At 45.5% G+C, this 22,904-nt stretch overlaps 1 protein-coding gene across 1 annotated transcript; it reads right to left on the bottom strand.

Moving 5' to 3' along the window:
• Position 1: 1 nt before the first annotated feature.
• LOC144158711 (uncharacterized) lies at positions 2-22,136 on the bottom strand. The gene is made up of 5 exons (XM_077689782.1): positions 21,859-22,136; positions 14,407-14,556; positions 14,284-14,346; positions 7,545-7,671; positions 2-4,373 (listed from the first exon to the last, which is right to left on the bottom strand). The coding sequence occupies exons 2-5, from the start codon at positions 14,528-14,530 to the stop codon at positions 3,041-3,043; spliced, it is 1,647 nt and encodes a 548-aa protein (XP_077545908.1). The 5' UTR covers positions 14,531-14,556; positions 21,859-22,136; the 3' UTR covers positions 2-3,040.
• Between the last annotated feature and the right edge of the window lie 768 nt (positions 22,137-22,904).

The following is a 22,904-nucleotide window of genomic DNA, read 5'->3' as shown; positions in this document are numbered from 1 at the left end:
GAGTTTGAGCTTGAGTGAGCGCAGATGTGCTGCTCAGCATTGAGTCTGAGTGTGAGTGAGTGGTGATTCGAAAAAAAATTTGTGAGTTTGAGTGATCCACGCCAACTTTGCCGAGGTATGCACGTAGGACATCATCTATTAGCAGTCTTTTATGTTAAAACCAATGAACCATCACTTACATACAGAAGAACCGACATGCTCATACATGCTAAAGATCCGTTCACTACCGAAGCGTCTGTGCTATCCCATAGTTACGAAATGCCCGTCTAGGACACTGTTTAATAACAAACCCCAAGCTATTAGACCATTGCTCCTTCGGTTTGAAGAGAAATGCCAAGAACTTAGTATGCTGGACACATTACTTTGGACTGCCCAAAGAACAAAACAACTACCACCTTAGTATACATTCCCTGCTGTGTGCGATTTTACACTGACACACTTTAAAAAAAAACACCGCGTGAACACATATTACAGGAGTTTTTGGTACTGAACGAAAAATACAAAGGCTACACCTCATTTTACACAGACGGTTCCAAAACATCATGCTATGCTGGGAGTGCAATACAAGGTAAATGGGAGAAGGCGATCAGACTACCTCAGTGTGCCTAGGTTTTCACAGCGGAGTGTTATGCAATTGCTGTGGCTGTAGAAAGAATAAGGAAGGAAAGCATTCCGAAAAGTGTTATCTACACAGACTCGCTCAGCACGATCACAGCCCTATATTACAAAAATGCAGCTCAACCCATAATAGGAGCATAATACACAATTTAGTGACAGCAAAACACAGGGACAGAAAATTAAGTTGTGCTGGGTTCCTAGCCATATTGGGATCAATGGTAATGAGAGAGCTGATGCATGCGCTGTGCAGGCTGGTAGCAAAACAGTAAAACAAGTACATATTCGTCACAGCGACTGTATGAAATTTATACAGAGTAAACCGAGAGAAACATGGCAGTTCTCATGGGATAACGAAACAAACAACAAACTTCATGTAGTTAAACCCACTATAGCAGAGTGGGAATCAAGCAAACATGAAGAACGCCTCACAGAAGTTATTTTATGCCGTCTCCGCATTGGACATACACATCTGACACATAACTTCCTTCTTATGAAAAAAGGTAAACCGAGATGTGAGGAATGCGACCAAGAGATAACAGTAAGCCACATGTTACTCTCATGTACGAAACTTGAGGTCCTGAGAAAAAAGCATTTTAGGCTGTTCTACAACGAACACATTCCATTTCACCCCAGTCTACTTTTAGGAGAAAACGCTCTTGTTAAAATTTCCTCCGTTTTTAGTTTTATAAAAGAAGCAGGGCTTCTAAACAAGCTGTAATGCTGTAATGTGCTGTAACAATCAGTTATCCACAAAATGCACAAAACCTTCTGTTTGGCGCATGATAGCCTAAGTTGCTAATGTGCCATAAAACTCAACACCACACAAACCTTGAAAAAAATTGCAGGCACAAAATCGTTTGCCAGCAGTATTTTCATGGTACGCTTTTCAAACTCTTACTAAAAGCTTCCATGAAAATAATGCAGTAATAGGATTTGTTTATGGCAGTACACTATAACATGAATACCAAGTGCACTTATTGAAAAATGTTTCCTGGCATACAGTAAAAGCATACGGCTTTCACCAAATAAAACACTTTCCGACTGAGTGTCAATTTCAAAGTAAAACTTCGTACACACATCACACACATAGCAATGTTCACTGATGTGCCTTGTTAGTTGTCTAATATTTCTGTTTCAAAACAAAGCTTTTGGATCAAATGTTACAGATATTACATTTCACCAGAGTACCATATTTTTGAATATTCAAGTGAACAAAAAGTTTAGCTCTTCTCACAGCTACAGGCTAGGGCTTGCTGCTAGAGAGCAATACTTCACGACTAAACATGCACTTGTTGTAAATGCAATAATTGGTGCAGCTTGCACTAGCGGTAAAACGGAAGAAACGGTAGAGCAGGGGGTCAATCTACCTTATCCGCACACTGACGAGGTAATCCCATGCAATTCCGCTCGTACTCCACATCCGAAGCGCAGTACCCGGGATCTGCTGCTCTTTGCATGCCGACTTTGGAGCGATAGTCAGGATTGGATCGTAGCCATATCATGTTATCAAGCAGCGACACGACGATATTGGCACTGCACTTCTTCTTCCTCGGGAGTTACATACTTCTTTGACAGACAAATATTTTGCGAGAGTGTAAACTATGCAATTGGCACAGAGAAACGAGGCGGTGCATGCCAGCGGCACAGTGACGCACGCTGCGGCGCCTCAGTCGTTTTTCTTGCTTCTCACGTGGCACAAGCCCACATAAGCCTGGATGAAACCACGCGCTCCTTACAAAGTGCATGTTCACGTGCGCACGATATTTTTTGCTAAATCTAGTGCACGAAGGTCATGCTGGGTGCCTCGTGCCCGGGGCCGTTTTTATTGGTATTTTTTTTGCAAACGCCCACAAACAAAGCTCAAGCTGAAACTGCTCTGCTGTCAAAAGCTTGTTAATCATGCTGTATATGTACACGTTGTACCCAGTGTGCATGTTCATGATAAACCAGGCTGCTTCCACAAGTAATGTTCCTTTAACATGTGCTACAGGTGTAAGGCCGCTTGCCAGAGTGCAATCTTTATGGTACACAAGCTGGCATCTTCGATGGTTGGGTTTATTGCACTGAAGCTACACCTTTGCTATGAGGCATGCTCTAGCGGAGGGCTCCAATATAATTTTGACCACTTGGGGTTCTTAACATCCACAATAGTCTCGACACATGGGCATTTACTCTTTTGGCTTCCATTAGAAAAGCAGCTCCCTAGGCTAGGATCGAACCCGCATCCGTAAGCTCAGCAGCACAATGGCACAGCCACTGGGCCGTTGTAGTGGTCAAGCTGGCAAAAGCTTTTCTGACAGGCACTACGAAACTTAGGGCATCTCATCAGTGAAATCTTTCATGGTGAATCAGGCTCTTTATACTAGTGAAGCTCTTCATATACATGCTACACATGTAGGTTCTCTCACCAGAGTGCACTCTTTCATGAGTAACCAGGCTGGTCCTCTGGGTAAAGCTTTCCTGACGTGCTACAGTTGTAGGGCCTGTCGCCAGAGTGCACCCTTTGATGGTTAACAAGTTGGTATCTTCGAGTATAGCCTTTCTGGCAGATGCCACACTTGTAAGGCTTCTCCCCGGAATGCCCTCTTTCATGTTTAACCAAGTGGTCTTTTCTAGTAAACTTGGTTTGACAGATACTACAAACATAGGGCCTCTCACTGGAGTGCAATTTTTCATGACTAGCCAGGTGGCTCTTTGTAGTAAATCTTTTCTTGCAGGTGCTACACACATAAGGCTTTTCTCCAGAATGCATCCTTTCATGCTCCACTAGGCCTCCTCTTCTAGTAAAGTTTTTCTGACAGATGGCACATGTGTACGGTTTCTCACCAGAGTGCAAACTTTTATGGCTATCCAGGTTGGATTTTTGAGTAAAGCTCTTCTGGCAGACACTACACACGTAAGGCCTCTTAGCAGAGTGCAATCTCTTATGATAAGCCATGTTAGATTTACTTGTAAAGCTCTTGTTGCATACATTACACACAAAGGGTCTCTCACCAGAGTGCAACTTCGCATGTCTAACCAGCTGGCATCTCGTAGTGAAGCTCTTCTGACAAATGCCACACACATGGGGCTTCTCCCCAAAGTGCAATTTTTTATGCTCAACCTGTTTGTATCTCTCAGTAAAACTCTTTTGACAGACATTGCACACATATGGCCTCTTGCCAGAGTGCAATCTTTCATGCCTACCCAGGTCACCTTTTTTAGCAAAGCTTTTCTGACACATGCCACATGCATAGGGCCTCTCATTAGAGTGTAGTCTTTCATGAGCTACTAAGTAGGCTCTTTTAGTAAAGCTCTTCTGGCAAATGCTACACATATATGGCCTCTCCTCAGAGTGCAACTGTTCATGAGCAACCAATTTGCATTTATCAATGTTACAAGCACTGGGCTTCACATCAGAGTGTGATTGTTCGTGCCTAACAAAATAGGCTTTTCGAGTAAAGCTCCTTTGACAGATGCCACACACAAACAGTCTCTTGCCAGAGTGCAATCTTTCATGAGTTACAAGACTGTGTCTTTGAGTGGAGCTCTTGTCACAGGTGCGGCACACATAAGGCTTCTCACTGGTATGCACTCTCATGTGGACATTCAGGTTGCGATTTTTACCGAAGGCTTTCTTGCATACAGTGCAGACGTATGGCATCTTACTACCACACTCCATCACTTCAGTTGTCTGGTGGGTGTGTTCTTGGCTGGACGGGCCGAAATGAAGCTTTTGTCCAGACAGGATTTCCTTGCTGGCATTGCAAAAACTCCTAATTGAGGAAAATGGGAAAAATTCAGAGAAATTGTAGAAAACTAACACAAGAAACGTTACAAACTGTGCCAGAAATTTTCACAGGAACCCTTCCACAGTCAACATTGCAAAGTTTAAAGTAGTCTACAAATTTCGGATTGCATGTTTAGAGAGGGCAATTCATTCCAATATTGCCTAACTGAATGACAAGATAAGAAAGCACAGCATGGGTTGTACATAAACAGATCCTACATTTTATATTTTCAATGAAAAATCGAATTCTACTTTAACCAATTATGAACAATGCCTGAGGTGTTCATATACGTTTAGGGACATTCACCTCAATATGAAAAATCGAACTCTAATTTAAAGGGACCCTGCAACACTTGCCATCGACTACTAGTAATGTGTCTTGGGATAAAGTCTATTGTCCCAGAAATCTCCTCCCGCAAGAATTATGAAAATCCGTTCACAATTAACGAAACTACGCGCGATGAGAAATCGCGCATAATCGTTCCCCCTCAACTCGACCGCGGAACGCAACGAAGGCTGCGCGCTCTCTCCCGGAGAGGGGGGCGGCTCGCGGCGTTCTCTTCGGCGGCCTTCGATATATAACATGCCGGGTAGTTTTTTCCTTTTCTCCGCAACGCGGAGGGGCCTATTTCCGGTCTGGTGCCACAAAAAAGCAGGCATAGGTGCCTGCTCGCAAGTGCGCGCTCGGGCTGGTAGGGCGTTTTTGAAGCAATAAACCTTTGTAGTGGAGTGGTCCCGTTGAAAAGGAAGTATTGAGCTCATCACTCAAACTCCGCGCCCACTCAAAACACAAAAGGAACGGCAAAACTGTGCCTACAGGTTCAGGCATAGAAGAGGTTCGTACACAGCGATGACGACGACGGAAATTGGAGAATCTAGCCGCGAAGTTGACCAGTGACAGCCGATCGGGCAGCCATGGCCTATGTGACGTCCCTTAGGCCATGCATAATGAGGACAACTGAAGAGAGAGCAGTTGGTTTTTCCGCGTCTTTCACATCGATTTGCACGCTCACCGCTTCACGTGCACGTGTAATATTTGGCTCAGGTATTCCTGGCAGTCTAATCTAAACGTCGCGCAAATTTACTCGCACTGCTCAAAGAGTGTTGCAGGGTCCCTTTAACCAATTATGAACAATGCCTGAGGGGTTCATATGCTTTTAGGGACATTCACCTCAATGTAACTATTTTAATAAGGTTATTACATTAAATTTTCCCCTTCGCTGAGGTTCACCTCTGGCTGTCATATATATTTTCCAACAGTTGCTTCAGATAAATTCTACACAGCAAGATATACAACTGTCTTTTTGTGCACACTATTTTACATTGGAGGCATATATTTCTGCCATTCGATAGTTTTTATACCCCTGCCTCAAAACTCCCAGTGCCCTCTATAATGGCGTGTCCTGACACTTGCACCTGCAACAGGTGGGAAGAGTAAAGATCCCCAGTACTACATAACGTGACCCCTTCAATGAGGGAGAGCACACTAGTAAGACAGGTGCTGACATCTGGTATAGCAAGATGATATTGGAAACAGCTGTCAAGCAGCAGAGATGAAGCGACAGGGGATTCACTACAGGAAATAAGGCAAGTGCAAGGGCGTGTGCAAAATTTTAAAGGATGTTTTGACTGATATTTCTCATTGTCAGACTGTGGTTCGATACGATTCGATTGCAAATAATAGCTTTTTACATGCTGTGAAGCATCAACTTGCAATGAATGTGTTGCTTCATTTTCTACTTAAAAATGAATGGTCGCAAGGCAAAAAAGTTATTTCTTTTGCAGTGCGCAGCCAGAAGTGGGGAAGACCGGATATGCCGAGCGGAATGCGTTCCGCTCCCCGCTAGCAGACGACGCTCGCTTTCCTAGCGCAACTCGCAACCGCAGCGCCGCGGTGGCGTGAGTCGCGGCCGGCCGCCTTCTCTCCACGGCCGCGGCGGGGAGATACGGAACTGAAACTAAAGCGTGGCAAAGTGTTCGCATGGTGACGCAGTGAAACATCCCCCTCGCGAGGGGCACGATCAAATGCAGAGCATTTCCGGGGGCGCACGACGTTAAGTAGTTTGCGTTACGTTAATATTGTTGCACTTGTGGCAACTACTGACGAGAGATTGCTCGTCAGCAGTAAAATTGGCAGCCTCGGCGCGCGTTGAGTCCGAGAGAGGGGAGAGGGTGTCCTTGAAACGTGCCTGGGCGCGCTATTGAATGTTGATCGCGCCGATAGCGAAACGTCTGAGCCGGGCATGTCAAGGCGAGCGATGCGGACAACTACGGACGCCAAGAACGGGTGACATCGTGAGTTAAAGAAATGCTCTGCATTTAAAACACTGGCTTAGCAATGTTGAAAGTGTGAGGGACAAGCAAGAATTTCTTCCTGCACAGTGCTGTGCCACAACTCCACAAACTGCACCAGTAAACTAGATAAATAGGAGGCGTATGCTAAATTTGAGAGAGGGTTTCTAGACAGACATGTAAGGCCCAATTTAAGAAGTGTGTTCTTGACCGGGCTGTGGTTTATAAAGTATTATTGGCAACTGCTATTGTTCAAGATGTTGCAAAGTGCAAACACACAATGAACATACTGCTGTATACGTTTCTGGAACAGCCTATGTGGCAACTTTTGAAGTGTGTAGGATGATGACGGAATCCTCACAGCACAGTGCTGAAGGAACCCTTGTGTAAAAGACTTTCAAGGATGGTCTGAATTAATCAACACACCTTAGTGATGGCAATTGGGTGAACGACCGTTCATTCTATGAGGACACACACCAATAGGAATTAATGGGCTTCTCCGCAGCAAATGAGTCTATTGTAGCTGCAGTGAAGTTGGTACTTGTTTTTGCATCTTTCAAGTATATCACAAATGGGCAAATTCACTGGAAGCTACAGATGAGTAAGATGCAATTTCATCTGCAACTTGCTTGCCCAAGTACAGCACCTTTAACAAATATTACGTGCAACGAATTCAGGCTACAGCAATAACACAAGCGTGTATTTTGCAGGCTATTAATAATGTTTTCACTTCAATTTGTAGAAGCGCATTCTTGACTAGTTTTACGGCACCAGATCACATGCTCGTGGGAAACAATTCCTGTTGTAAGCCTCAGCTCTGCGCAGTGTTCACGTTCTACAAGCAACACCATTGCCACTATCTTACCCAGTTTTGCAAGAATGTGGGGCACCAAAGCAGGTTCCAACTTGAGCCTCTGCGACAATGTGTGCAACATCCGGTGAAGGAGAAAATTTCACCCAGGCACCAGCTTTGGCATTATCCACCTCTCGAACTGTAAAAAACATAGCAAAAGCACCCAAGGCAATGACCATTATACAATCCTCAGATGTGCTTTTGACCTGAAGCATCCCATGTATATTTCCAAGTAAAATTTAACAATGCCTACAGGCCCATTTAGACTGTCCAGTGCAAGAACCTCAGTTAATCAATGAAGATCACCGGCAGTTGTGTTTTTGTATAGCCTGTGTGTCTTTTTGTCGGCCAGACCGGTGTGTTCAAGGGGTGCTAAATGCAGCGGTGCAAGTGCTTTTTGTCTCTAATGATTTATCTGGAAAAGCCGAGATATGCGTCTAGCCGATAAAAATATTTCCAGCAAGGGAAAGATTGTCAATGTCCTCGCCGTACCTTTGTTGCCTAATGTCAGGGCGGCACTGAGGATACCTTGTGATGATGCAGGAGGATCTCTGTAGTTGCCGGGGGTAATTACCACATTACAGCATGCAAAGCATGGGTGCGTCATGGTCTGTGGGGTAATGCTCAATGCGGCATCATTCATAGGGCCAGAGTTGAAAAGGGAAAGGCGTGCTGCGGTGCCTACAGACAGAAGTTTTACCGTCCAAGGTACACAGCGAGGTTCAAATTCGTTATGGGTCACCACAACAGCGGATATAGGTGATCAGCGATTGACAGCTACTGTTGTAATGCACACGCTGTGTTGGCACAGGTGAGAATTTCACTGGTGCTGAGCATAATTTCAGCGTGCATCATAGGAAGAATACTTAAGTGAGGCCACCCAATTATCGATGGCCAGCGCTCAGAGCTGCTATCAGTCAATTGGTTTTTATTAGAGATGTGCTTGTGTTTTGTTTGGAATACCTTAGAGTTTGAGTGAGAGTGTCAAGTGATTGTGTATAAACTTTTGGTTGTAGTGGCCAATCAGCAGCCCAGTGTGTTAGTAGTTCCTCCTCGCACTCTCTGGGACATGGCCGTGAAGGCATGGTTTTAATGAAATAAAACTGAAATGTTTAGTGTTTTGGGGTGTACCTGAACAAGCTAGAGACGAGGGTCAGTTGACCGAACAAGAGAAAATGAGGGCAGATGCCAGGAGACCCTTGCAACTTAAATACGTTTAGCTAAGTGCATTTTGGCATTTTTGTTTTTATGTAAATTGTGCACATTCATTATCTTTAATTGTACCAAAAAACGTCGTGTGTAGGTTAAAAAGTTAACCACAGGACCTCAAAGCCATTTTGCACTTCATCACTGCGTTTGAGTCCTTCAGTGTACTTCAATATTTTTGAAAAGCCCTGAAGGACTCTGGCTGTACTGAGCATGCTAGCGTAGCAGCAGGCTAAAACCAGTCTCTACCGTATCACCAAAGGCATCACATCAACTAATTACTTGAATCTGCAAAAACAACCTGCCAACACCACTAAATTCTGTGGAAGCTTAGCTTCGTCGACGCAGCGCTCAGGTCGCGTCTGCCCCTTCCATGCTCTCAGCGCTGTCCCACAGAGGCTTTGGTGACATAGCAAACTTGTCCCATACAGTTATGGTGAAGTTTCATGACCAGAAAAGCATTGAAGGACTCTGATAGTACTTGCTTTTATGCATCTATATATATGCGTGTATATATATATATATATATACATATATATATATATATTTATTTATACTCTAAGCGCTAGTGACTAACTCTGAGTGCCGAGCTTCCTTCATGGTTTACCCTCCATTTATTTGCCATCAGGTGATCATCTTCGTCTTCTTACCTCACCCATTCACCATCAGCACATTATCTTTTGGATGCGCGATGCTTTATTATCATTATCGTGGGTCGAGGTCCCTTCTCGCCTTCAACCAAGCCTTCTAGCCAGAGCCAATTAATATATATATATATATATATATATATAGGGAGTAGTAGAACTTTGAAGATGGTAGAGAAGACAAGAGAAGAAAAACTTCGAACAAGGTAAAAGCACGATGGAAAGCAAGTTCTCTTTGCTGAAACGGAGGCCACAATCGTGCTTTTACCTTGTTCGAAGTTTTTCTTCGCTTATATATATATATATATATATATATATATATATATATATATATATATATATATATATATATATATATATATATATATATATGTGTGTGTGTGTGTGTGTGTGTGTGTGTGTGTGTGTGTGTGTGTGTGTGTGTGTGTGTACAAGATACTACTTTTAATAGCAGGGGTGAGACAGCTGAAATAGATTTGGGAGCAGCTTTCGGAGCAGCAAAATTTCTTTTTTGGAGAAGAATAACGTTATTTGGAGCAGTTAATGACATTTTTTGTCATCTTAGGAGCCTAAAAAATGAAGTTTTTAGCAACTCAGGAGGACAAGTGCACTTTTTAATTGGTTTCGGGTGTGCATAACACTGAAACAGCTTTAGGAGAAAGTTTATTTCTATCACAGTATCACAATGTACGAAATGCACTACTTTTTTAACTTTTTAAATGCTGAGGCTTTATATGCATTGACAGTGAAGAGTGCCGTTGAAAATATCAAATTGACAAACTTGGCAATTGTAAGGTGTTTTTTTATCACTTGAGTGTTGAATTATTTTGAAAATCCCAGACTGCTGTAAGCACATGTACAAGTGTAGAACAAGGGTAAAAGTTCCACAAAGTGAGGTGACGGTCGCTGCACCACAACAGCCCTCCCATTTCAACCCGTAGGTGCACATTCACCACGATCGTAATTTAAGTAGCGTTGCTATATTTAGCCATCTCGCTTTTGGCATTAAATTTCCCTTCAGATAGGTAAATTATTATTATTACTAGCGCACAAAAATAACCAGTCCAGCTATCGAACCCCAATTGAACATTTTGCGGCGGTGTAGTCTGCCGCGCAACTTCTGCCGTGTTGCTCATCCCAATCCCACTGCTCGCTAGTTCGCTGTCAAACGCAGCATTAACATCGCAATGAGCCCAAAATTTGCTCCACGCATGTAGCGAGCTTCACTCTCAAGATCAAACCACGGCAAAGTCGCGGGCACCACATTGCTTATCCCGTCTTTCAAGCCGCGCAACTTCCGGCAACAGATCGAACCACTAAAATGAAAACCCAGCCACCCACACAACCTAAACCACAGTAGAAACCGGCGAAGAACACTGAGCACCTGAACTATGGGTAGCCGCTTCACTCGGCGTATGTTTTACAGTGTAACCATACCAAGGTGGTGGTGCCCGGTGGTGTTGTTCCAGAGGTACAGCACCTGAAAAATTGCTGTTTTCTCACCAATTTACAGAAATAGTTTGTCACCTCAGCTGACGTATTTATTCGAATCTAAGCCGATAGTTTTTTTGAAATACTGATATATCAAACTCCAGGGTCGGCTTGGATTCGAGGATTTTGAAACACGCACCAATTTCCAAGTGAAATTGAGGGACGTGGCGCGCAGCCAGCGCCACCCAGAAAAGAAAGTATTGTAGCCATTACTAGACGAGCCAGTAGCCACTTAAGGGGCCATAGCGATGCCGCCATTTTGAACTATGCGGATAGTGGCGTGCGTGCAGTGTGGCGTCTGGTTTTGTCCAACGTTACTCTAGTAACGTTGTTTTTGACAGCGCAGTGGCACCAAACAAGCGGTGCCATTATATTGCCGCTTTTAAAAGAAAAGTTGTTTTAGCCGCAAAGTTGTCGTCGAACGTTCAAGCCGGGCGGGACTTCGGCGTGGATGAAAAAAAGTCCGCCGTTGGAGGACACAACGGGAGAGGATATTTGCGTGTGCCGCAACGAGGATGGCATTCACCGGACCATGAGAAGGCCGTCACCGCGAAATGGAGATGGTACTGGCTGACTTCGTTCAAACGCAGCGAGCAGCTGCCCTTCCAGTAACAACGGAAGTGCTCCAGGCACAAGCAAGGGAGCTTTCAAGGGAACGAGGCTTATCGTGGGCACGCTTCAAAGCCAGTCAGGGCTGGCTACAGAAATTCATGAAGCGCTTCGGCTTTAGCCTCCATCATCGAACCTCAATCACCCAGAAGTTTCCCGGTGATTTTGAAGAGAAACTGATTGAGTTCCAGCACCGCATCTTCATGTTCAATAAACGTGTTTTCTTTTTGTGAACGCTGACCTCGCCTTTTTGTTTGGCCTACATTCGAGGTAAGTTTTTTTTTTCGTGGCTTCAGACTTTCGGGGGTCGGCTTATAATCGTGGCCGGCCTAGATTCGAATAAATACGGTAAGTATTGTGCTACGGCATTTTGCAATGGTTTTCAAAGGGAAAACTTTAGAAACATGCAGAATGTAACATAAGCAACCTGACAATGTCACATGCGTAAAATCTCTCGGACATCTTTTTATTGGTGCTCATTTTTTAATTGATTAATCAACAATGAAACCTAAAAAAATCGCGTTGCCTTGGGGGTACTGGAAAATTATGCTGTCCAGTCAGCATTTTTCACACTGCAATTGACATGAGCATCGAAATCCTTGCTTTACAGGCTGTTCCAGAGCAGTTTGGTGCAATTTTTGGAATCATCAGGCTATTGGAGCAGCCTGGCGCAGGAAAACGGTTTTGTATCAGAAATGCGCAATGTGCGGACCTGTTTCACCTCTTTCAATAAATACGGTAAGTATTGTGCTACGTCATTTTGCAATGGTTTTCAAAGGGAAAACTTTAGAAACATGCAGAATGTAACATAAGCAACCTGACAATGTTACATGCGCAAAATCTCTCGGACATCTTTTTATTGGTGCTCGTTTTTTTATTGATTAATCAACAATCAAACCTAAAAAAATCGCGTTGCCTTGGGGGTACTGAAAAATTATGCTGTCAAGTCAGCATTATTCCCACTGAAATTGACATGAGCATCGAAATCCTTGCTTTACAGGCTGTTCCGGAGCAGTTTGGTGCAATTTTCGGAATTTTCAGGCTATTGGACGGGCCTGACGCAGGAAAACGGTTTTGTATCAGAAATGCGCAATGTGCGGACCTGTTTCACCCCTGCAATAGTGACATTTTTGTCAGAAAAGTGCTCATACTATGGAAGTACTCTCATATTGATACTCAATATGAATTTATTGCCACATGAAGCTGGTGCATTCCATTAGGATCATCAAAAGAGGGAAGGAAAATGCCTCCACCATTAGGCAAATAGTTAAAAAAAGCAAGTGCCCTGCACAAAGATCGTAGAAAGGCTACTAACCTAGGGGAATTCGCCCATAATTCTGGGTAATTATGAATGCAGAATGTAGCGAGTCTACTTCCCCCCGATTCCCTTGGTATTTTTCGCATTGTTTTTGTTCCCCAGAAGGAGGGACATAGGCATGTGAGACCTGATATGAGCCCTAGCATAAAGTTCGTATGTCACTCTTTCTGTACAATGGCAATAAAACATCTACAGCTGGCAGGGGATATCATGAATTTATAAACTAAACTCAATGTTTTAAAATGGTTAGCACCGTCTTCTTAGCAGGAAAGTCGATTTTCATTTTCTGTATAGGGCATTTGTTCAGATGGCAATTTTCAAAAGTGTAGCGACAAACGATACTTCATCACAGCTGCACAACAAGATGGCTGCATTTGCTAAATAAAATGCATGCTGAAAATCGCAAAAAGCTTGGCAATGCTGCTACACCTTCAACAAATTTCCAATGCTAAGAGCAATAGTTGGTCTGCGGAAGATGTGATATCACAATTTAATTCTGAGAAGAGTAATGAAGAGAATCGGCCCTCTTGAACATAAACGGGTGGTAATCAGTCAGCTACGACTGCTTCCACATCGTTGTCGATACTGTGTAGCCTGTTTGGTTGCTTTGCAGATGGCACAAATATTAGTCATTATAGAGTGTAAACTATTAGGTCAGAAATTCTTGCCTTCTACTAAGAAAGATTGCCATTTTTACCTGAGAAAAGACCCAGGTATTGACTGCTTTGGTCAATAGCAGTCCCAAATAGAAGCTGGAAGCCGCTTCTGTAGCTTAAAAACTGCTTGGTTTTTACACTAAACTTTACTGAGAATTTTGCTCCGTCATACAGAGAATTTTGCACATTCCAAAATGTTTTGTTTTTTTGTTTTTATATACACCAATCACATTTCTAATGCCCTTTTTTAGGTGCTTCTAGCATTTTTGCGTAAAACATTTCGTGCATAAAACCATCATACTGTAACAGACCAAAAAAAAACTTGTTTTCAAGGGTTAGAAAAGGCTGTAACATTTTGGTAGTTCCAAACCACTAAAGCTAAGGTTCCTCCGGTTACTAAGGATATTTTTAATAGAGGGTTCTAGAATTTTTTCTGACAAATTACTCTGCATTTATTTGACCTGCTCTATCGTGTGACCCGTGAAACCCACCACAAAGACGTTTTATTACAACTGGGAAAACTTAATGTTTACCAGTAAGCTATGGCTTGATTTAGGATGTAGAGATTGCTTGGCACGAATCCGCGGCTTGACACTGAGTGGGTTTGACGATGCTCAGCACAATGGATGTGGGTATGCGATGGCTTCACACTAAACCTCACAATAGGTTTAGCCTTAATGATGCGAATCACAACAGCATGACATGCAATGAGTTTGGTGTTGTTTGGAACGTCATAAAGTTTAACGCTGCGCCAACATATCAATTAAGCTTGAAAAGGACTGCTTCACAGTGGAATGCTGATGCTGGAAAAAATCTGAAATTGTTACCTGGAAACTTCGCTTCTGTTTGGGAGCTGGTGCTGACGAGTAACATAAGACCGCACTGCGTCCCTGAAAAGAAAATTCCCATTCAGTAATACTCGCAGACCAGCAGTTAGAAAGAGGCTGTACCTGTGGCACTAGTTGCAATAGCCGTCTGTGTCGTTTGGCTGCGAGGTGCGTCAAGTGTGTGGGCCCCAATTGCTGACATTGGAAGAATGCAGCCTGTGGGCATTGGTGGTGTTGCATGTGGCATGCTTGCTGTCAGTGTTGCGGTACTTTCTGAAAGCAAAAAACACAAAAACCAATTAAAATTTACAGCATTGCAGTACACACCACAAGGACCAGCAGGAAGCCTGTGAGTTTACTTCCTGGCAGAAAATGGCATGGAGACAGTTAAGCCAACCTGCATGCGTTATGCAAATGGATAAATGGTTAATCATTGCAGCTTCTGCACTATATAAAACCATTCACAGACTGTGCATGCATTGTTCAGTACTTTCTGCAATAAACAGACAGGATTGCATGACCTAGCATGCAGTATTACTCTAATGAGTGCCATACATGTTTCACTCCCTTAATTTGCTCTCAGACACAAGATACAGAAGCACATTTGCTACAATACCATGAACATAAAAAAACTCCATTGCAGTGAAAATACTGCAGTGTTGGAGTAATCAAACTGCAGAATTTAACAAACCTTTAGTCAAAAAAGGACGTCATATCTTTTGTTCTCTTGCCACTACTGATCCCAGTTTCAAAGGCCAGCTTCTCTGGCTTTCTGGCATCCTATCGCAGGTAAAATCTAATAGTTGACAGTTCTGGTTATGTCTGATGCGCAACAGGGTGTCTATACAGGAAGTACCCAGGGGCTACTACCTGTAAATGCCCTTCAGGTGAGCGTGAGTAATAATCCCAAGCAAAAGAAAGTTCACATTTAAAGGGGCCATGCAGACAAAAGAAAAGTGTGGTTCGTTTGAACGATAACATAGGCACCAGATTTAACAAAAACTTCACTCGAATAAGCTATATAATGACGGAAATAGAAGGATGACTGTGTATCTGCTCCTTTAATTGCAAATGCTGACTAAAGACGATAGTCGACTGGAGCCCCTGTCAGTAAATGCCTTTCTCTTTACCGCTCACCTCTCATGCTGTTCCTCGCCCGCCTCATTGCTCCCAAGATAACACACTAGAGGTTTGCTCAAGCCAATTTAAATTACTGCATTCCACTCCTCCAAGTCGGGTGCCTCGATGCCAGCGCTGCCGTATGGCAGAGACGCGCGTGAATCAAGGCACTCTGCTCCAACATTTATAGAACCACGTTGCACAACCCCACAACCGTTCCAAGCGGAACGTGAAACCTCTCTAGTGAAACCTTTCATTACTGTTGCCATTTTATTTTTTAAATACCACCACGAGCTATAGTAGTGCAAGCAACAGCAGGCAATGGTTTCCTGCAGTTGATGTAGTATTTCATTTGCTATTGCAAAAACCAAGCATTCATGAATTTTTAAACAAAGAAACACTGCAAATATCACTTATGAGTTGATTTTCTGCATTATATTTGCATAATGACTTGTTCCTTTTTAACCATGTTGACAAGTATAAGCATTGACACCGGACTTAAGATGTTTAGATTTGGTTGTGGGTACATAAGATTATTGCGTAGCTTCTGCTTCACCTTGGCCGAATGGTTGAATCAAGTCACAGACAGACATGCACACAGACTAAAATTTATGCGTTTAAGTAGCAAAAAAAAAACTATCGTCTTCAAAATACCGTATTTTCCGGTGTATAAATTGCAATTTTTTTCTGAAATTTTTGGTGCGTCTTATCCACCGGTGCTACTTATGTATGGAATAAATTCGGTACGTGGTGGCCGCGCATGGTCTGCGCTCGATAAGGTGCCTGTGTGCTGCACGATGTCAGCACATGTTAAGACACAGCTTTATGGTCTAAATGAATGATTTTTTTATCAAGTCGGAGGAAGAAGGCTTCGATGGTTTTGCCTAAACGCCGTCTGTAAATACATGCCATCTGTGTGTATCAATAAGCCATTTTTGAGAAGTTTGTTGTCTAACAATATATGCACATGTCTAGCACTGCTTACTGGGGGTAGCATTCAGAGCCGGCAGCCACCGCAACCATGTACTTTCCCCAAACTTTCTACCAAACTGATCCTCTATGAGTTTACCAGATTAACAATTGCTTTTTGTACACCAGTGGGTCTTCCACACCGGTGCAACTTATATGAGCTTTTTTTTGGAAAAAGTGCTGTTTTGAGGAGGGTGCAACTTATGCAAAAATGCGACTTATAGACCAGAAAATACAGTAGTCATCTGACTCGCCAGCTGCATCCCAGTACAGAACCTATAGTGCATTATGGGCCGCGTATTGATATGCCTGAGGCCCACAAAATCCAATGCAAATTAAAGTAAATTAACTAGAAAAAAACAGTGCAAACGAGAAGACAAGGACGACAAAAACGAAGGCAACACCATGCTGTGCTGTTGTTCCATTTTTTGTGGTTTGCACTGCTTGTTTCCACCATAATGGTTCCCCCGACTTGGACACTGAGAGGCATTTGCGGAAGTGGTGGACTTGGCAGAAACATGGAAAGTGGTGCGCCTAACAAATGGTAGACGACAGGTAATACTGGAACGCAGAGATTACCTGTAAGTACACAGATCAAAAGGACGGGCACACAAGAAAAAAAATACACAGATGCGGGGTAGCCTGTCCGTGTTCTGTTTTTGGCTTCCGTACGCAAGCAATGGATTCCACTAAGTGAAATAGATGTCGGACTGCCCTAAGATGATCGTTGTGGCCAGAAACCCTTTGTATCGGGTGGACACCGAAATGTCCAAGCCAGGGGAAAAAGTTAACAAAATACATACAACAAAAGAAAAAAAGAAAGAAAAAAACGGCTGAATGCCTAAAGTCACTGCACTGTCCCCACCAGCGGGAAGACTAAAGGTAGCAGTTGTCCTGCAGCCTTGCGCATATGGTACACTGCATGCGCATGTACGTCCACTGCACTGTCACCATTCACTGCAGTTAACTCGTTCGTTCACTGCACCGTCCCCACAGCCGCACCCAGCTCAACCGATCGCTGCCAGAGTTGCAGTCGTTCTTTCGTTGTGCATACATCCATGGCGTTGTCGATGCCGTCCTCGAACCCTAGCGCCTGTTGTACAGCGGCGTTCCCTCTGGCGGCTGGGTACAGCTTGCGGCAGTGCAGCGCCAGGTGCTCCATGCTTTCCTCGTGTTTGCTGCATGTCCTGCAGCTTGCTGCTTGTACCTCCGGTGTGCTGTCGCAGCACCGGCAGTACAGCAGCATGCGGAGGAGCGCGCTGCCGCTGCTGTTGTCATAGACACGCATCCAGCCTATATCTTGCCTGTGGCTGCGGTATAGTTCCAAGGTAGACTTCTGGTGCATTGCGGTCCGCCAGTGAGCACGTTCCTTATCTTCCACTCTGGAGCGCACCTTCTCCGTGATCTTGTGTGGCGGGCCCACCTCAATTGGGCTGGTAGTGAAGCCGAATTTGCGACAGAGGTGGTAGAGGCGGTTGCACCACTGTGTGCGTACACCCTTGAATGACACGTGGCAGAACAGTCGCCATGCCCAGCGTTTGTTGTTCATAACTCGGAGTCGCTCTTCGAATGCAATCTTGCTAGTGGCCTCGCGAGCCTCAAATGTTGACCATCCCAGGTCACCTTGTGTGGCCTCCACAGCCACTCGGCCATGGCAGCCCAAGGCAAGGCAGCCCACCTCTCGCTGACCACGCTCTAGCCACCCGCGTGTTGGCGCAGACACATACATCACAGCGTTCGCGAAGGTGAGACATGGGATGTGCACCGACTTCCACAGGTCATGGACCAACAGGTATCGGGTGCACCCCATAGCACCGTCTGCTTCCACAGGTCATGGACCAACAGGTATCGGGTGCACCCCATAGCACCGTCTGCACAGGATACAGCTGGCGTGTCTTGACTTTTCTTTAAGCAGTGCCTCGTGTGTAGCATACTTGTTGCCAGTAGTGCTGAAAGTGATGCCAAGGTAACAATAGCTGTGCATCGATGGAACCCCTTCACCGCCAGACAGCAGCACAGTGCGAGCTTTGTCCTTTGGGACGGAGAAGCACAGGACCGCTGACTTGCGCATGTTGAAGGCCAGTCCCAGTGTTGACAGATGCTCAGCCGAGGCGGCGACAAGTCCCTGTAGCTCAGCTACACTTCCAGCGAGCAGAACAAGGTCATCGGCGAAGACCAGCCCCGGAAGCGTCCACATTTGCGGGAGTCCATCTTCAGAATAGAGCAGCGTGAAACCAGGTCCCGACGCAATAAGGGCTTTCTCTAGCCCTGCTACGTACAGCATGTATAGCAGCAGGGAGAGCGGGCACCCCTGCTTCAGTCCCCGGTGTATTGTCACTGGCTCCGTGTAGACCTCTCCAAAGCATGCCACTGCCTTGTTGCCGGTATATAAGCACCGCAGAAGGTCAATCTATTTGGATGGCATAGCCAGCTCGCTCATGTGTTGCAGCATGAGGCCGTGTGGGACATTGTCATATGCCTTAGTGACGTCGAGAAAGCATGTCACCAGGCCGCGGGATTCTTGCCGTGCAATTTCTATGCCCTGGGAGAGTAAAAAAAGGTTGTCCTCCAGCTGACGACCCCATCCAAATCCATTTTGCAGCTCCGTCAAGTGACCACTTTGCTCGGCCCACGCGCTCATCCAGGCCTTAAGCCCTTGGGCAAAAAGCCTATTCGCACTTTCCAGCAACGGTGGCGCCGCCGCGCGCCTTTTTTCTGAAGCTGTTTGTAGATGATCGGCGTCCAGGGAGGAGGCAGCCGGAGCGTTCGGAAACGTGGGGATTGAGAACGCAAAACCAAAAAGCAATCAAATGTGCTGTGTACCGCTGTATAGAAATCGCTCAGTGCCGGGAAAAGCCAGCGTTCATACCTTTCCTAGCAATAAAAAAGCCCGAAAGGTTTGGATGACTATGCTCCGCACCGGAAAAGGTGTCAGCAACACAATGGGGTTCGCAGTAGTCACTTCAGGAAAGCTGACTTCTTCTGGAGCAATATCCGTAAGTTTAGTTTGCTCTTTCGTTATTGATGGTGTGTTTTTCGTGCAAGTTGTGTCGTTTACTAATAGATGGTCTGCAGCCATCCGCGGTTGAAGAAAGGCGCCGTGCCGCCACATAACATTCCTATGCGCACGCACAAGAAAGTGAAGCCGAGGACTAACAGGAGAACGTCATTGTTCTTTTATTAACGTGCTGGTTTTTGTTATTAAATGCTGCATTCCAGTTGCATTTTGTGCTTTGTTGGGTTGTTTGTTCTTCGTTCTCTTTTTAGCATTATGTGTGATTACTGTTCTGAACTTGCTGTTTTTTTTTCTTTCTCAAACCCCCACAGGAATGAGCGATGTAGGTATTTGTAATAAATGAAAAAAAAAACTTATTTCTGCGGCATCGTGGTTTCCTACAGCACGCTGAAAGCACAGCACAGCTGATGTAACAGGCCCTGCCGCAGAGGCGTCAGCATTTGATATTCAGTTTCGGTATTTTTATTATTACCTGTAACCTGCATAAACGCCATTGGATCTTTCCTTGTAAAAACAGCCGACAAAATTATAAGTTACTCGCATTATTCGCACTTAACCCGACACCATTGCACAAGTGGCAATAACAAAACGCTGTGCTCGGTTGCGTCTACCGAGCTCTGCTTGGAGCCTAATAAATATTCGTAAAGTATGCTTGAACAATTTTACGAGCATGGATGGAAGTGTAGCATCCTTTATAGAACCTGCAGTGCCAACAAACGTTCACGCAGTGCGGTTGGCTGGTGACTGCATTCGGTTGCAGGCACAATCCCTCGATGCTCAGCATGTCATCGGTGGCCTCCCTGATGCCGCAAAACACTGTGTGACTTGCGTTATAAACTGCTTCGCCTTCAACAAAGCACCTTCGTGTCTCATCGGCAAGGGAAAAGATGGTATGAAGAGACACTAGTGGACCCGGATCGGCTTTTTCCTCCAGACGCGCGCGCTAACGCGACGTCCCGATCATCGTCCCGTCCTCCATTTTGGATACCCCGTCGCGCCACCTATATTTGCTGGAAAGTGCGAATACAGTACGCTGGTGACTGTGAGTGGCCTGTGATCCCTGAGAAGGCTGCTGTCACTGCCTTTCTTTGGTATTAATGACACTTTTCCCAGTAGCCATGCCTCTGGGATGGGGTCGCCGGGGATTATGCCAATGAGGATTGCTGCAAGGTGTGCTTGCGCCACTTCCCCCAGACACTTGACCAGTTTCGCGGGGATGCCATCGAGTCCGCTTGCCGTGTGAGCCCCAATGCGAGCAAGAGCACATTTGAGAGCCAGCGGTGTCACTTCCCATTGGCAGTCAGCCATGTACGAGTCCTGTTCACTTGGCAGCTCTCCTACCAGACTGGCTTTGTGTTGGACGTCACCTTGGTTGGGTGTATGTTCAAAGATTCTCTCAAGATGCTATGTGAGGTGCCGACGTATATCAAGCACTGTGTCACTCGTCATTTCATCTCGGAGCATTGGCAGTGGCGATTTGCAGTCGAGGGAGGAAACATAGGTCAAAAATTTCCGGGTGCCGCTGCGGCCTGCTGTAGTGATCTCCTCCAGTTGCCTTTGGTCGTTATCTGCGATTTTGCATTGGACCAGCTGTTGCACTGCTCGTTTGCAGCGCAGATACTCTTCCCAGGCTAGGAGGCATTCACTGGTTGTGAGATTTTTCACTGCATGCCTGTGTGCCCGGTTCGCCGCACGCCGCTTTTCAAGGGTCTCTTTGATTTCCCTGTCCCACCACCGCTTTCGTTGAAGACCTCCACGACAGCCTGTGCGAACCTCATGCTCGCGCATGATTCTCTTGAGCTCATTGACAAACTCTTGAGTACGTTGCCTTCCTTGCGTGGATGGGACTGCACTCGAATTCGCTGGCAACTGTTTTTGTATGCAGGTGCCGGCAGATAGCGCTTTGCAGGTTTTCGAAGCTGTCGCACACGTTTTTGGTGGGGCGATGAGTGACAGCTTGATGCGATTGTGGTCACACCCCAGGCTAAAGAGGCCGCCTTCGTCGATGTGGACCTGTCTGACGTGTGCTGCCAGTGAAGACGATATCAGTGTGTAGTCAATGCAGCTACGACTGTTGCGAGCACACCACGTAAAGAAACCTTCACAGTCTCCTCGCAGGTTGGCTATCCCGAGATAGAGCTGCTCAGTCTGAGAGGCTTGCAGCGCGGTCCGACGGCGTTTTAACGCGCACGTAACGAGCCGTTAGACGGGACTTGCGATACTCTGTAGTAACTGAAGTGCTCTCGCTGACTACTCCATGAGCGCAGACAGATATTTTAGGTTTTAAAATAGTACACAAATGACTGTCACAAGTTGACGAACATGAATAACTAAAATTAACACACGTTCCGTACAGTTAACGCCACCCGAAGTGCACTAACCGCCCGATAAGCGAAGTCCAAGAGAGACCGCAAGTCGAGAAACACTACAAATACGGCCAACGAGCATGTTGGCCGTGAAAGCACACAAACCTGTTCGGAAGCTGCTGCAAGGCCCATAGGGGGGTTCCGCAGTATCTCCCCAGATCTTCACGCGTCGTAACCAGCACACGCAACGTTAGGCCGCGCGCGCCATTGAACTGCCTTACCGACTCTGCAAAACTGCGCCTTCCTGCACGGATGACTTCCCCGCACGCCTTGAACGCCAGAATCCAAACACTAAACACGATCAGCAGTAGAACGACGCAATACCACAGAACAAGGAATACACGGCCCGCACTTAACCGACGATTGTTTTGCTGGACCATAGTTTACTCACCCTTAGTAATGTATGAGGCTCTGCGGGCCTGGGTGGTGAACTGCCGCATGGGATTAGGGGCGCTGCAAGCGTATATTTTGTTGCCCTCGGCTCAACGCAACATTTGCTCAACGTCTTGCTTTGTTGAAGGGGCAGTTGTGCTGCGAATCGCTATGTTTAGTGAACTTTCTGCGTGCTACCAATAAGGGGTGCGTAAAAGCTATCTGCGCGAATATGCACAGTTTAGAAAATCTGGTCACTCTTGTCAGTTTCTGCCATGACAGCTTTGTAGGTTTCAGTGTTTTCGAAAGGTCTGTCGCCGTGTTCGGTTGCCGTGTTTGTCGCGTCTGCTGCCTAGCGGGACTCTCTCCCAAAACTTTGTTCACGGTTCGGGCGGCGTGTGTCCGCACCGTTTGTAGCAGTTCGGCTGCTACTCAGCTGTGTGGCCCCCATGAATGGGATCATGGAAATGCGCGGACGCAACAACAACACGGGCAACAGGAGCTGCAGAGAGAAAGCCCTCCCAAAACACGAAAGTGCAGAGCTTTACCGTAAAAATGTAGCGCAAAAAAAAAAAAACGAGATAACAGGAGCTGCGAGTTCATTGCTAAGGTTCGCGTCTATTTACGATACCCAATCAACAAGGCACCAACTGCAACCCTGCGCACTCCTAATTTCGAAAGCAGTCCAACAGCGACTGAATATGCGCGAAGGTGCATACATGACAAAACTCAACCGACTCAACTGCGTCGGGCGTCACTGCTTTGACAGCCACTATACA

This window comes from Haemaphysalis longicornis, unplaced genomic scaffold (assembly GCF_048455015.1).
Source record: "Haemaphysalis longicornis isolate Haplotype H1 unplaced genomic scaffold, Haemaphysalis longicornis Haplotype H1 scaffold_10, whole genome shotgun sequence".
In the NCBI taxonomy this organism is placed as follows: Eukaryota; Metazoa; Arthropoda; class Arachnida; order Ixodida; family Ixodidae; genus Haemaphysalis; species Haemaphysalis longicornis.
Note: the sequence above shows the minus strand (reverse complement) of the source record. Positions and strands in the feature narration are given on the sequence as shown.

Coding starts and splice junctions, on each gene's coding strand:
- LOC144158711 (XM_077689782.1), bottom strand. CDS start 14,530: ATGCCACATGCAACACCACCAATGCCCACAGGCTGCATTCTTCCAATG. Junction 14,347..14,406: donor TATTGCAACTAGTGCCACAG/GTACAGCCTCTT, acceptor TTTTCTTTTCAG/GGACGCAGTGCGGTCTTATG. Junction 7,672..14,283: donor AACAGAAGCGAAGTTTCCAG/GTAACAATTTCA, acceptor TGTTTTTTACAG/TTCGAGAGGTGGATAATGCC.